Source organism: Microtus oregoni, unplaced genomic scaffold, assembly GCF_018167655.1.
Source record: "Microtus oregoni isolate MIOR12 unplaced genomic scaffold, Mior012 000022F_ref0000154, whole genome shotgun sequence".
Taxonomy (NCBI): Eukaryota; Metazoa; Chordata; class Mammalia; order Rodentia; family Cricetidae; genus Microtus; species Microtus oregoni.
In genome coordinates this window covers 9749489-9764959 of record NW_024543081.1, presented here as the reverse complement: position 1 = coordinate 9764959, position 15471 = coordinate 9749489, and the positions used below count along the sequence as shown (strand labels likewise).

At 56.1% G+C, this 15471-nt stretch overlaps 1 protein-coding gene across 2 annotated transcripts in view; it reads left to right on the top strand.

The window, feature by feature from the left end:
- Positions 1-12039: 12039 nt before the first annotated feature.
- Mpped1 (metallophosphoesterase domain containing 1) overlaps positions 12040-15471 on the top strand; it is a 76041-nt gene continuing 72609 nt past the window's right edge. The window contains exon 1 of one of the 2 annotated variants that reach the window (XM_041672527.1): positions 12040-12187. Coding sequence is in view for 1 of the 2 variants with exons in the window: in XM_041672524.1 (XP_041528458.1) it covers positions 12283-12642 (360 nt within the window). In the remaining variant the exon portion in view is untranslated. Of the gene's footprint in view, positions 12188-12220; positions 12643-15471 lie in introns of those variants that run through there. The other variant, XM_041672524.1, reaches the window with a different exon arrangement.

Here is a 15471-nt window from a genome sequence, read left to right as displayed (position 1 = left end):
TGGATGTCTCCCTCGGAGCCCTTTCTTAAGGATTAGCCCCCACTCCTCGTTCTTCCTCTCATGAAAAGGGCCCTTGTCGTTCCCCCACCCCCCCGAAAGCCTCCTTAGAAGCCCCCCCAACCCAGCCTTTGTACCAGGCCACAGCCTCCAGGCCTTCCCCAACCTGGGCCCTGTCCCCCCTCCTGGCCATCTCGGGAGGCTTGGTGAGGTCACCCTCCTGTCAGCAGGAATGCACAATGGGCCTGGTCTCCTTTCTGCTGGAGAAGGGGCTGGGGTGGGGAGAGGGAGGCAGGAGGCGGCAATTACAGGTCGCACAATGCTGCCTGCATGATGTAGGGGGATGCACGGGGTGGGTGGGCCCCTGCCAATTAGAGCTGCGGCTGGGGGGGGGGGGGGCGAGCCAATTGAGGGGGAGGGGCAGGGGCCGGACCATTCAGGCCAGGTAGTCTCTGGTGTTCTTTCATTTAGCTGCCCTATTAATCTTGAGCACACATCATGTGCCAGGCTCTGTGCTAGACTTCAGTGACAGAGGGAAGGGACGGACGATCCCCGATTTGGCTGGACAAATGCTCTGATGTAAGACAATAAATAGATGAATTCCCATGACGGACATCCGTGAGTCAGCCAGGCTGATGACACGGGTCGGGCAGGCTTCTCCCAGAAGGTGACATTTGGGCTAAGAACTGGAAAGATCTGTTCCAGGCAGCGGGCACAACAAACATGCCCAAAGGCCCTGAGGCAGGGACACGCCTGGCAAGGGTGGGAACTAGAAGCGTGCCTGCCCTGCTCAAAGGCTTGTGCCCAGTGCCACCCTCCCTCACCATGCCTTGCCAAGCCTCACGTGAGAGCTGGGGTGTGTACAGGGTGTGTCAGCCCCCATTTGCAGGCAAAAGAAAGATTCGGGGAAGTGGGCTCGGGACAGGGGCTTTTGGGGCTGGATGCCAGCTGTCCCTGTTAAAAAAGGCAAGATGACCTTCAGCCTCGGTGGTCTTCTGCTACCTGCCCATTTCTGCCGGTTCAAAGGTCACTGTCCTGAGTTGTGGAGGTGGCTCAGTTGATGAAACCTTCAACATGATGGTGTGAACTTACAACGCTGGAGCTGGAGAGAAAGAGCTGCAGAATCCCCGAGCTTGCTGGCCAGTCAGCCTCACCTGCGAGTTCCAGGCTAGTGAGAGACCCTCTCAAAAAAACAGTGGGGCAGCTCCTGAGGAACAACGCCTGAAGTTGTCTTCTGTTCTCCACACACGGTGTGCAAACTTACATACACACACACACACACACACACACACGCACACATGCTCATACACACCATCCACCATCTCGCTGTGCTGTGTCCCGTGGGGCTCTGGGCAGGAACCATGGGAAGGGGCTCCGCCCTTATGGGAACTCCAGGGGCTGTGGCCCTCAGCTGCTTGGTAACCTTATCACAGACTGAATTTAACCAAAGGGCCCAAGGGCAAAGGTCAGTCTGTGTGGTCGCTGCATGGCCATTGTCCCCAGCCTACCTAGTACAGTTACTGCAGCATGGGTACTTTGGTGACACTGAGTCTTGGGAAACACCAAGGTCCCACTGAGGAAGGATGCCTGGATCTCATGGACCAGTGGGAGGACCAACTGCTGGCCCTGCTTGAAACGAGGCTAGAAGGCTGCCGCCATCCCAAGGGACACTGGGGCCAGCCCCGATGAGCTCAGGCCCCCAGAAGCACAGTCTTTGGTCACTTCCACCTGGGCTGTGTACGGCCCGCTGGTTTCAGTGTGACTCATTCATCTTATGTGAGATACAGAGCTCTCACCAACCCTCTTCCCAAGGCTTTTGGGGATGGAGAATCAGAGGCAGCCGGAGAACGGCACCAGGACTCCTCTGGACCCTCAGTCCTTGGGCCTCCCTGGGTCTACTCCAGCAATGACAGTGAGACATCGCTGACCATGTCTACTGAGCTGGCTGCTGGCCCAGATTCCTGAATGTTCAGTTTGAATAAGAATGATATTGGGCAGGTCAGAGGTTTAGCTGGATGCTGTGCCTGGGAGCCTGGCCCCAGATGCTGTTTTTTTTTTTTTTTTTTTTTTTTTTTTTGTGCCTCCTGGTGTTTGCCATTCAACTCTAGGGCTCTCAGCACAAGGTGAGGGGGTGGGCTGAGGTTTGCTGAGGACAGAGGGACAGTGATTAGTGAGGAAGATGCCAAGATAAAGGTGACTCAATGCAGAGGCATGGACCTGCTAAGACTGGAAGTGGTGTGTGTGTGTCCACGCGCGCGCACATGGCCCTGGCTGGAGCGAGGGTCACTCCGCATCTCTAACAAGGCTACACTGCCTGTACCAGTCTCTACCAGCTACATCCTAGGCACCAAGAAGCCTCTGGGTGGGGTGTACCACCCTGACAGCACAGAGATCTAGAGACCCTCCCAGCTGCCCCCAATAACATGGGCTTCACTTGTTAAAGACAAACTGAGCTGGATGAGGCTCCCAGCTTGGTGGCAGGAGCTGGCAGACACTAGCACGGTGCCCGCACCTCCCTGGTGCTGCATAGCAAAGCCCACCTCAGCCTCTGTTGACAATACAAACACTGGCTTTCCTGAGGGGGTATTGCCCCATCCTGCCTGCCCTTCCGCAGTGGTAGGCATGAGTGGTGGTGGTGGGGGGTCCACAGGCTACTTCGGCCTCCTGGGCCAGCTGGTGGTTGGTTGATTGGCTATCTGTGTACAATGACTGCAGCCAGAGAGAAGAAGATGTTGGGACATGGGGACATAGAATACAGGTTAGCACAGACAGTGCAGAGATGGGTGACAGTTTTGAGGACGTCCCAAAGCGTCTGTGTTGCTTGCACACTGAGCAGAGGCCACGGTGCTGACCAGCGGAGGAGGCTGAGGTAGATGTGCAGTCAAAGTCAGGGGAACTTTAGGGACCTTGGAGGTCTGTCCTACTGTCCTGATGGAGTATGAGTCCATGTCTGTCTGTCTGTCCTCTCCACACAAATACTGGTGTGCAGATTATCTGCCTCCCTTGCTTGTCTTCGGTCTAACCTGACTGCTTCCTTCTGATCGGGTCACTTAGGGGACCATTCCGACGTCTTAGCCTTTATGATCACCACAGCGGATGGGCATCTACATACAGACCCTTCACAGATTCTGGAGTGGGGCCCAGACTCAAAGGTCCAGACTTATCCAAGGTAGAAAAAGCAAGTGTTAGGTGGCAGAGGCAGGATGTGGACCAGGGCCCGTCATACTCCAAAGCTGCCCCCGGATTCAGAACCCGGGAAGCTGCATTACCTGTGGGACTCTTCCCAAATGAGGGCCAGGCTGCTGAGCCTCCTTCCTCAGATCACTGGTTTGTGCTTTATCTGTCTCCTGGAGTCCAGGAGCTGATGCTGAACACCCACCCAGGATGGCAGGGCTCTCATAGAGTTTATTCCCAGCTGATGCTTCCTAATGAAGGATCCTAGCAGGTCCAGGCCCCCGCCCCTGGCCTCACCAGGATGGTGTGACCATCTCAGTAGAGCAGGGGCTCAGCCGAGGCTCCTGGCTGAAGGCAGAGGTCCAAGGAAAGGGAGTATAACCGACTGTCTCCACCGTAATGACTGTAACGCTTACGGCCAACGTCACAGAGCCAGGAGGAGGAGAGGACCAGGGATGTGCCACTGTCATGCCAAGTCTCCTCATTTTCCTACCTGGAATGGGGGCAACCCTCTCCTGGGGTTAACAGTGCAGTCCGCTTCCCAGCATGCTTCAGACACTGGCCCAAGAAACATCTGCCCTCGGCAGACATGGGATTTTTGTTCTCAGCGCAACGGGGACTCACTAAGCATGGTGAGAAAGGGCGAGAAGGATGTACCCATTCAGGATGTCCTCACCTTCACTTCCCAGATCCTCTCCTGTGGATACTTCCTGGAGGTCCTGGCTGCCTGAAACCTCCAGAGCCACCACTGCACACGCCAGTTCCTTGCCAAAGCTCGGGGCTCTGCCTGGAGACTTCAGGCTTCATTCTCTCCAAGCTGGCTTCCCACCCCCTACCCTGCCTCACCCTGCAGGAGCCACTTTGGATCTGAAGAACTCCCAGCAGCCTCCCCTCCTCTATCTGCCCCTGACAGCCCTGACCCCATCCACTCCTCCTTCCCTCCCCATCACTGTACCCTGCCCTCCTGGTCCTAGTGTCATTGCTCACACAGGGACCTGTCATGCTTGTCTTCTCATCCCCATTAGGACCCAATTCCACCAGCAGGACACACTGGCCAGGTCACCTGTCTAGGGTGGTTTGAGGGCCCTGGGACATGCTACCCAAGGATGTCTTTTAACCTCCCTCCTCTCTTTTATAGAATTGGCCAGAGTCATTGTGTGCTATGCGGTGTTCTTCCCACGATGGCTGTCCTTGTCGGCTTTTTATTGCTGTGACTTGGGGGATGAAAGGGTTTATTTGCCTTAGACGTTAAATCATGGTCCATCAGTGAGAGAAGTCAGGGCAGGAACCCTAGGAACAGAGGCAAGACCCACGGAGGGATGAAGCTCACTGGCTTGCTTCCTCCGGTGTGCACAGCCCAGGACTACCTGTCTAAGGATGCCATTCTCAGTGGACTGGGCCTTCTTACGTCAATCATTAATCAGGAAGATGCCACGCAGATTTGCGAGCAGGCTAATCGGATGAAGGCATTCTCTCATTTGTGGTTCCCTTTTCCTAGATGACCATATTTTATGTCAGGTTGACAAACAAAACAAAAACAAAAGCTAACCAGTGCAATAGCTGGTTCATTTAGCCTGGACGTGCAGCCTAAGCACATTCTAGCGGGGTTCTCCAGCAACTCAGGAGCCTGCCGTCAGTGGGTACTGATGACTTTAGGGACTCAGGGTAGCAGCTCTTTCTCTTTTTATACACTTCCCTTCGACTTGTTGCCCTCCCAGCTGGCGGCCTCTCCATGCAGGATTCTCCAACGTGGCTCCATTTCTGGATGTAAGTTTTCCTCTGTTCTGCGGTAGGAGCCCTAGGTGGCCCTCCTCCAGCAGACTCTGTGTGGCTGCCCCCTCCCCCCACAGGCTGCCCATCCTGGTGCTGTCTCTCCTGGCACTGACCCGTTTTCTACCATCACACCCCAAAGTGGCAGACAGTGAGGAGCCTTGCCAAATGCCTGTGGCGCTGCAGACAGGGCACTCAACGGCCTGGCTCCTTCCAAGGGCCTCTGAGGCTTTCTTCCAGGGAGATGGGGAAGGAGGGGCCTGGAAAGGGCTAGGGACCCACCACCACCTTTTCCTGCCCATCCTCAGCCTGGCCAGGAAGAACCAGAATCCACTCAGTAGAGGAGGAGGTGAAAGCTCAGAGACAGAGGGACTGGATGAGGGGACCTAGAGCCCAGGCTAGCCTCTCTTCCTTGTCCTATTGACATAGCTGTGGGACAGTTTCAAGGTCACTGGAGTCTCTGCGGGTCAGATATCATCCTGCCCAGCCCCCAGATGCTTCTAGGGGAAGTCAGAATAAGGGGTACCAGGAACCATTAAGAGCCACCAATACAAGAAGCCAGGGGACAGTGGATCATTGTAGAACCAAGGGCATCCCATTCTTGTCTCTCATCGTCCTTAGCTGTTAGGTGGCCACCTAGGGTGATAACTGGTAGGGGAACCTCTCTGGATGCTACACCGCCTGTGCATCTAGGCTGGGAAGGGGCACACTCACCGGGGAAGCTGCCCTGTCTGACCCCCTGATCGTGCCCCTGCTCTGCTTTAACATCTCAGCTGGGTCTCAAGGTTGTTCCACTGAGCCCCTGAGTTCCCACCCAGTTTCAAGGCTCCTTCCTGCATGTACTGTCTGCAGACATGTGCCCAGGGCTGGGTGCCTGCCCTGCTGGCTTGGGACCACGGAGAGGCCAGAGGCGGGTCTGTGCCAGGCTGCTGCAGCTGTTCTTGCTGGCTGCCTTGGGGTGATGACAGTAGCTGATGGCTTGGCAAGTGACTCTTGGGAGGTGAGATCCCAGCTGGTGGCTGGGTGGTGGGAACAGCAGGAGGGCCATTTGGGGAGGAGAAAAAAAAAGCACCAAGGTACTAGACTCCCAGGAGTGACCAAGCAGGTCCGGAAGGGTGTGTGCATGACCCATGGGGACCCCATAGAAGGTGTGAATATAGATTTTGGAGCCTACCTCACGGTGAGCCCTGGCGTGTTAGTAGGCCTCTCTGAGCCTCGTTTCCAAACCTGTATATTTGAAGCAAGTGCCTTCAAGTCTGTGGGCAAGCCTCCGGAGGAAAACACGCACGTGCGCGCGCACACACACACACACACACACACACACACACACACACACACACCAGTCCCCCCTCTCCCGCCCCCGGATATGAGAAGCTGTTCCAGAGACACTGAGGTGGGGTCTGGGAGCAAGAGTTTCAGGCCTGGCCTGGGCCCAGCTGCTGTCTACCCAAAGTGGGTCAGCTCCGTATCTTTGTGCCCAGAGGTTGTCAAAAAGTCCTGCCAGCCGAGTGTTCTGGAATTCTGGGCCAGCGTTGAGTCTGATCCAGATGAGCCTGAGCAGAGGGAGGTGTAGAATGTTAGACTGTGCTTGGGAACCCTGGCCTTGTCAGAGTGCCCAGTGGACCGTCTCTCCGGGGCCAACCCCATACAGTCTGCCTAGAGTCCTGGGCAGGAATTTTTATGCTGCACTTGGTTTAATAGGAGAGATTACAGGGATCGATTAGTGATGTCTGCGGTGGGTACCTGGTTTTTTTGTTTGTTTCTTTTCCTCTTTCCATTCCTCTTCTCCCTCCTCTTTCCTCCCTCCGTTCTTCCCTCTCCCTCCCAGTTCAGAGCTAGGTGAGGAACCTAGGGCTGGAGGCATGCTGGACAAACATGGGACACCGCCGCAACCCTGGCCCCTGCACTGGGTTTCTTTGCAGCCCTGCCTTGGCTCATCCCTCTGGCACAGGAAGAAGCAGAGAGCTATAAAGCAGGAGACACAGTGGCTCTGGCACTGAGTGTCGAGGGTACCAGGTTCCCGGGAGTACCTGGGACTGGGGAAGGGTTTGCGTGGTCCATGAGGAGTCCATAGAAGGACTTGGAGGCTACTCCCCAAGGTGTAGGAGGAGGATAGCCTTGGGTAAGTGTGTCCTCTGCACGCTGGACATAAGTGAGGAGGATTCAAGGCAAGCCATGGGGACAGTACCAGCTCAGGGGCTGCTCTGTGTGGGCTGGACAGGCAGGCTGACGCAGCCGGGAGCACGGGTAATGGAGTGTCTCATCCATGTGGCACACAAACCCCATTCCTTTTCCCTCAGCTTCCCACAGAGACACTTCAGCAGGGGAATATGAGGTGTGATGGGAGATTATGAGGTTCTCCATGCACCCCATGTAACCCAGTCGCTCAACCCTCATTCACGGGTCTCATCTGGAAGCTTGGGATCATCAATGAGAATTAGGGATGCTATCAGGGTCTTTGAGGAAGCACATTTTAGCTCTGTCCCCTTGAATTACTTGGGGGTTATTTGTTCCTTCCTCTCACCTGGGGACAGAAGGCTCCTGTCCTACACTTCTTTCTCTAATAGCGCCTCAGTTTCTCTTGTTTGTGTGGTAGGGGCTGATAAGGGACCGGAGTGTAAGAGCCATCTCTCCCTCCTCCTCCATTTCTAAAGACTTAGATCCAAACCCGCTGCCAGGAAACATTCAAACTAGAGTGTGACTGTCTTCTACATACCAGCTTGACCACCCCCGGCCCCAAGGGCTGCTCTTGGTCTTAGCCAGTTACAGGTCGACAGCGGTTATCATCTCTCACTGGAGAAGACACAGGCAAAAGCATGTGGCCAGGCTGTGGGGTAGTGGGAAGAGCCTGGGAATGAACAGGCTCAGGAAGGTCCTGGAACAGCATTTCAGCCTGGGAGTGGGTACGGGGCACCGGGGAGGAGTCCGAGGCAGGAGGTCCTGCAGGAGTGCAGAGGCACAGGCCTCCTTTCCCAAGAAGGGAACCTGCGGTTCAGCCAGCCTTCTCTAGCCTCTCCTGGGTCTCCCTAGCTCACTGCTTCTCGTCCCAGCATAACTGAGCCTCCTCTAATCAGCTTTTCTTTTTCCCGTTCTCATTCTGGGTCAGTGACTGCTCAGTAGACCCTGTTTCACAATTCGGACACCTCTTGCTATGGGGGGAGGGGGCTGTAAGCATCTTGGGAAGTTTCAAACTCACTAATTACTTTCTGGGTGGAGGGAATGGAGCTAGGTGTCCTACAGAAACAAGTACAGGGCTACAGCATCAGGAAGGACTAGGCAGGCCCTGCAGGCTCTCTGGAGGCCCTCCCTGTTCTGTGACTATGGGAGACAGAGAGCTTGGGGCAGCTCCGAATCCCTGTCTAGCATAGTTGGCACAGCCTATGAGGCAGTCCTTGTATTACAGGTGAGGCAACAGGCTGAGGGCCTGGCTCAGGACCCAGAGGCAGGCCCAAGCCTGTCTGACACCTCGGGCAGAGTTGTCTCCAGCTGGTTACATTGGCTCCCCAAGAAGAGTAGTGGGAAGGGATTTCTGGCAGGAGAGGGTGGGGCAGGACTGTGCGGCACGGGGACTGGCTCCAGGGTATTGCTGGTGGCTGGCACTGCTGGAAGCCAGGCCTGCCCAGATGCCCTCTTGGCTCCCAATCCCACTCAAGTCTCACAGGATCAGGCAGAGTTAATCAACCTCCTCAAGGCTCAAGAGGGTTTGCTGACCTAAATTATTTACCCTTCATATAAGATTTAGTCTCCCACACTAAGTGTGTGTGTGTGTGTGTGTGTGTGTGTGTGTGTGTGTGTGTGTCCTCACTACTTACTGGATAGGAAACAGTTAGACAGATGAACAGGAGCCAAGGGATGACCCGGAGGGACCCCCCCCTCCTGCCCAGAGCTGCGACCCAAGGACAAAGATGCTGAACACTGAGCACCTCAGGTCTGACCACCTGATCTTTGCCTCCTCATTCAGTCCTCTCACCTGCTCCATTGACTCAGCATGGAGCAGAGAACAGTAGTGACCAGAGCTGGGGCACTGGGCTACAGGCTGCCAAAAGTCCCCCCACCCCCGGCTCAGCATCTTCTTTCAGAAAGAGAGAAAATATTTTCTCCTGAGAGTCAGTAGGATCACATGAGGTGCAGCGGCCATGTGTAACTGGGGACACTTGGCTCTAGTGCTGGAACCTGGGAGCACTCACAGCCCTCTCTCAGAGCAGCCCAGGATCACTGGACCCCTCGTGTATTTTGTCTGGAAAGATTGACTTAAGAGCTGCCCCACCCGGGATGACTCCAGCGCCACTGTCAGCCCTGCTAGATCTCTATCTACTATCTATCTATCTATCTATCATCTATCATCTCTTTCTTGTCCATATCATGGGGCACTCTGCAACTCCTTTGTCCTCACAGTGTTCCCCAGCCCATGTCCCTCATTGGTCAATATGGCATAGCAGTCATTTAATGTCAAGGTTTACACCATCTAGGGTTTGTTGTTCAATGGCAATTTGTTGTCACTGTCCCTCTAGTTCTGTGTCTTTGCCAGGCCCGAGGTGGTGACTACATGGTTTACCACGAGTCCTGGCCTGTTCTGTGTTGCTTCATTTTTGGGAAATGGCCACTGAGGCCTCAAGAGTTGACATGTGGTAGGGGCTGGCCCGGCTTCACAGCTTATAGCTTCCTTTTGATTTCCAGGAGGGAGGTGTGTGTGTGTGTGTGTGTGTGTGTGTGTGTGTGTGAGTGACAGATCAGAGAAGCCTTTGGGACTGGCCAGGACCCTGGACAGCTCAGCTGAACCCCACAGAGCTTGCCTGGGATGGTGGGGGCTTTAAGAGTGAAGGAAGACCTTGCCTGGCAGCTGACTGAGGGCAGAGTGAGCAGAAGGGACAAAGGAAGACAACTGTAGTATGAGGGTTGGCTTCACACCCCAGCTTTATACTAGCTGGACAGGTTTGAAACCTTTGGAGCATTCCCCTGCCCCATATCTTTTAACTCATCAGCTAAGGCTTCCTCTCCTTTGTGGGGAGGCTGCCCCTTGCTGGAATCCATGCTAGACTGTTGCAACAACAAGCCAGCAAGGAGACAGCTGGGTAAGTCCCTAACAGCCACGAAGGACTCCCACACCATGGAGGGGCTGAGGACAGGAGTACCGACACGCAAAGCTGCCTACTAGGGACTTGCAAATGGCAACTCAGAGGGTACCAGTGGCCAGGACCTGTCTTTTTGGGAGCTATTAGATGTGGCATCTCAGTCCCTGTAGATGACAGGGGTGGTCTCCCTGCTCAGAAACACCTACATCTGGTTTCCACCCAGCTTTTTGTGAGTCACGTGATGTTAGTACTATGGTATTGCTGGGGCTCCAGTGGCCTGATGGAATCCTATGTGTCTTTATTTGTGTGTGTGTGTGTGTGTGCACAACAGTGTGCATATGAGCAGGATCCATTGCTAGGGTATGGAGGAAGATCTGAGGTGAGGCCCGTGCCATCCAGGCGACCGTTTCCTGGGGCAGTGTCAGGGTCCAAACAGACCTAGGCTAGCAGGGGGAGACTGGTGTTTAAGCCGGGCAGAGCGTCTACCTTCTTTTCCTCTCCTTGGGTCTCCAGCACACAGTAGGCACCCAGGAAATGCTTCCCGTCAGAATGAGCCTTGCTGGCTGATTCAGCAATGAGGATCGGGTGGTGTTTCTGTCAGTCTCCATGAACAAGACCACTGTGTTAGTAAATTTTCCCTTACACAGAATGTCTGCTGTCTGCCCAGATGGGCTGTTCATTTAGGAGCGGGTCTGTCCTGCCCACCCCACACTCCTCATTCCCTCATCTTCTAGAGCCAGTCACTGATGTTTAGTGGGCTGCAGACCCTGTAGATACAGCATCGGGCTCTGTGGCCTAACCTCTGGGATACTGCCTGGACCAGGAGAGGAGTGGGGGATCACCTAAGGCAGTGTGTGTTCAAGCTCGGTTCCTCAGTCTGGGTGGTACAAGTGATGACAGATCTTTGGTGGCAAGCTCACACTTGGTTCCAAACAGCATGCTGAGTGTCAAGCATACAGTGGGTGCTCAATCGGTGCACAGTAAGAGATGGTGTTCTGGGAGCTGAGCTCTGGTAGCACCCAGAGTTTGGAGGACAAGACACAAGAATGTCCAGTATCTCTGCTCTTGGCCCCTAAAGGCCATGCCCAGCTGCAGTCTTGTTCTCGGCAGGCAGCGGGCACTCTGATGATATCCTGGGCCCCAACCCTTCTCTCCCAGATAGGCAGAGCAGTTTTCCAAGGCACAACGTGGTGCTGCTGTCCTAGGACAGGGGCTCCGGGGTGAGTTCTTTGGGAGGTAGGAGAGAAACATAGCAACCCACAGGGAGAACCTCTTTAGCAGTTCCTCCATTCTAGCCTTTACACACCCAGGCCCACTCCCTACTCGGATGCCAGAGTGAGCTCTACTCAAAATGCAAGCTTGGGCAAGGCAAGGCCCTGGCCATTACCTTCAATGGCTCGTGAAGAACTCCACCGGCTTAGCAAAGAACCTCATTCTCCTTGGCACGATCTTCTTCTCACTCCTCAGAGCCTCACCATCCCACCCTGGCCTGCACCAGCCTCTGCCTAGAAGGTTCTTTCACCCTGGGCATGCTCTCTCACCCAGGTGGCTGATCCCTCTCCTCTCCTAAGACTAGACTCTCCTTCAGAGAAGCCCCGGGCCTCACGAGGTCCCAGAGGTGTCCTTGGGGACTGACACCTAACCATCTGAGAGATGAGCAAGTAGGACCCACAAACACTAGTTAAGGGGTATCGAATGAGCCTCCTGCCTAACTTCCATTATGGGGGGCAGCCCAGGCCAGACTGGCTCCTGTTTCCTGACCATACTAGGCCCTGTGGATGCTCCGTCTTCAGTCTGGCCAGGGGTCCTCAGTCTTTCAAACTTCCTATTTCTTCGCCTCTGCCTCCCGGGACAGGGCTTCCCTGAGACCTAGAGCTCGGTTCTCTGCCTCCCTGACTGGCTTACCTGCCGGCTCTGGGTTTCTGGGTGAGGCCACTGCGGCCACCCAGAAGGCCAGGGGTGAGAGACTAGGAGATAGAAGGGACTCCAGCTGGAAGACCCAGGCCTGATCCAGTGTGTGTGTGGTTGGGGGGTGTGGGGGTCTGTGTCTCTCCAGGGAAAAGACCCTGGTGTTCCCAGGTTGGGGTTCCGGACATGGAGCAGGTGCCCGAACACCAGGAAGGAGCCACGCACGCCCCTGCACGCGGTGCCTAGCGCGGCGCGCGGCTCCGGAGGTGAGGGCGCCCCGCCCCGCTCCCCTCTCCTGGCGCTCGGCGGCTGGGGTTGGGGGCTGCGTGGCGAGGGCGCGGGGCGGCCCCTGAGCGGCGGGATGCGGGCTCCGGGCCCAGGAGGGCGCCGAGGCCCCAGGCGCGGCCGGGGCGGTCGGGACCCGGGCGGTGGAAGGGCGCGCGGGGCCGGGGCCCGAGGCCGCGATCGTGCTCCTGCGGGGCCCGTGCGCGCGGGCGGAGCGGCGCGGCGGCGCGCGGGGCCGGGGCGGCGCGGAGCCGGGCGGGGGAGGGGGCGCGGGGAGCCCCCCGCCCCGCGAAGGAGGAGTCTGGCTCCCACTCGCAGCCTCGGCCGCGCGGCGCAGAGGCCCCCGCCCCTGCGCGCCGCCCTCGCGGGAGCCGGGCCCCCGCCGCCCTCCGTGCGCGCTGCTGCTCGCGGCCGCCGAAGAGGAGCCCGGGGCCAGGTAGGACCCGGCCGGGCCGGGAGTGCGCACGGGCCGGGTGCGGGCGGCGGGCCGGAGGGGGCGCGGCCGGGACCCCGTCCCTGCACCCGGGCGGCCCGTGGCGCCCTCAAAGTTACTTTGGCCGCCACTGCCTTGCCCGGGGCGCGCGGCCCGGGTTGGCTACCGCCGCTGCGCAGTCCGCGGGGCGGGTGCTGGCGGGAGGGGGCTTGGCCGGGCCGTGCGGTCAGCGAAACTTTTCCCAGGCTGGCCGGCTGCCGCTGGCTGCTGTTGGAGTAACCCGTGGAAAGAGAGGGCTGGTGGGGTGCAAGTGTTGATGAGGGTGATAACAATAGCCACCCCCTGTTGCGGAGAGCCTACTGTGTGCAGCCAGCCTCTGCTGACACTTGGAGGAGGGGGGTGAGGAGGGGGACGGATGCTGGTCAAGTGGCTACTTTTGCTGGATATTGCTGGGAACTTCACTAACACCCATCTGTCGTCGATCCATCCATCTATCCATCTGTCATTCTTCCTTCACTCATTCAACACACTTACTGCTGTCTGCTGTGCCCCCTCAGGGGCTTCAGTGACTGAACCAGACAGCACCCAGTCCTCCAGGACAGAATTCCATGGACTGCTCGAGCTGAAAGCCATTTTACCTCTTGTGTGTTTATTCTGGGACAGTTCAGGCAGGGGCAAAGGAGAACTGTGGAGTGGAAGATGCTGGGAGACCAGCCTTAGGGATCCGGGACCCACCATCTTCCATCCCCTCCTAACCTTCTGGGTCTAGGCTCAGTGGTTCCTTGAGGTCAGGGCATACCACATTGGAATTAGTTGCCATCCTTATCCAGCTAGCCTGGCAGATCTGTTTCCTCCTCGCTGTTGGGCTCTCCACTCCCCCCCCCCCCCGCGGCATCTTTCCTGAAGTGCATTCCCCCCACCCCTCCCCATTTCCACTTCTTCCCCTGAATGGCTAGGAGGAGAATGAACTGTTAACAATTATAAAATTAAACTCGGGGAACAAAAGTGAGGCACCGTTGAATGGTTGGGCTGCTTGCCGGGTATGAATGGTGATGGCAGACTTGCTAGCAGGGATCAACTACATCGGTGGGATGTTGGGGGGCCACTCAGCCACTGACCATGTTAACACCCCAACTGGTCTTGGCCAAAGGAAAATTAAGATAACTTGACTAGTATTTGACACATGACTAAACAGTGTCTTGGGGGAGGCTGGACAGGTTTTGGGGTGACTGCTGCTCCATCTCAGCTAGAAGCCAAGGCATTAGGAGACCATCTGGGGAGGGTACCAAGGCAGGGAAGAATACCAGGCTTTGGAGCCGGTGGTGACAGGGAGGAGTCTGGAGCAAGGCGCATCTGCAGGGGACTGCTCTGTGGGAGCATGCATACTAATCCGTACACGGCCCGTCTCCCTGCAAATTGGCTTTCCAAGTGGCAGCCCCCGCCCCTTGTAAAATCTCCTTTTGCTCAAGATGGAATTCAGTGAAATGGTTGCATCTCTTCCAGTTTCCCCGGGAGCTGGAACAGTGTTAATTGGCTGATGGCCGCTCAAAAGACAAGATACTTTAGTCTTGAACGTTTAATTGTGTGCTTGGAAACGGTTGTGAGTAGGGCTGCCTCCTGATTTACTCTTAAGCTCGAGGACTTTGGGAAGCCCTGGAGTGAATTAGATGAGGGTAGGTCCTGGGCGAGATGTGTGGGATGATGTGTCTGAGATGTGAACACTGTGTGCTGTGCCTAGAACCATCCGTGCTCACCCAGGCTGATGCCCTGGATTTAGGGATCACTGGACCAGGTCTGGGCTTAAATAGAAGATGGCAGTAATTGGGGGGGGGTATTTCTGGCAGGGCCAAGGTTGCATCAGGAAGACACAGTGAGACCCATGGAACCACACTCAAGCAAAGCGATGTTGTCAAAATGCCCAGACTACCCATGGGGCTGCTAAGTCCTCATCCATCCAAAGTGAGTTCATTAATTCTCTCTTGAACTTGCTGTCTGCCCACCCAGGCAGCGGCTGTCTGTCTGTTCATCACGCGCAGGACACAGCTCTCTCCACTGTCTGAAGAATTCAGGACGAAGGGTGGATTTCACTGAGCGAGGACAGGATGGGAGGGGGTGAGATCAGCATACCCTGCAGGTTCTGGGCCCACGGAAAGAAGGAAACCATTGCCCAAGTGTAGTGAGCTTTTAATCTTTTCGAATGCCTTCCCCTCTTCTAATCTTGGCCCGTGAGTGAGCATGAATAGTGGAGCAGAGGAAATGAATGGGCCAGGCAAGACTTCCAGCGAGTAAATATGACACACAGAAAAACATGCAATTAGTGGAGGTTAGTGAGTGCCTTTCAAGTCTTCAGAGCAGCAGTTGAGGGTGGAGTTTCTCCCTTATCCCGGAACTGTCTGTCAGAAACCTTGAAGTGATAACATGACATGTCTCTCCCATTAACCCTCCCTCGCCAGAACAAAAAAGGGTCTTTGCCTGTGGCCGCCCTTCAGTATGCTCCTGTTCCTGGAGTTCTTTCCATTCAACCTTTGTCTGTACCTCAGAAGAGAAGGGGCCTGGGGCCCTGGCTCTTTGGGGACCGAGGCCTGGAAATAGGCTCTCAGACATGTCCTGATTCACAGGGCAAAGCTGCTGGCCCCTTAGGTGAGGGGCAGACTTGCTCATGGAGTCTCCTTTCTGCTCCAATGCCGTGCCTTCGGACACCCAGGGTCTGGGGAGAAAGGCAGACAAAGGTGGCACTTTTTGAAGCAAAGATTGTTGAGCATGGGCTGTGCCGGGTGTGGTGAAAGCTGTCCACTGCAGCCTAGTGCCTGACGTGTGGCTGTCCCTGTCTCA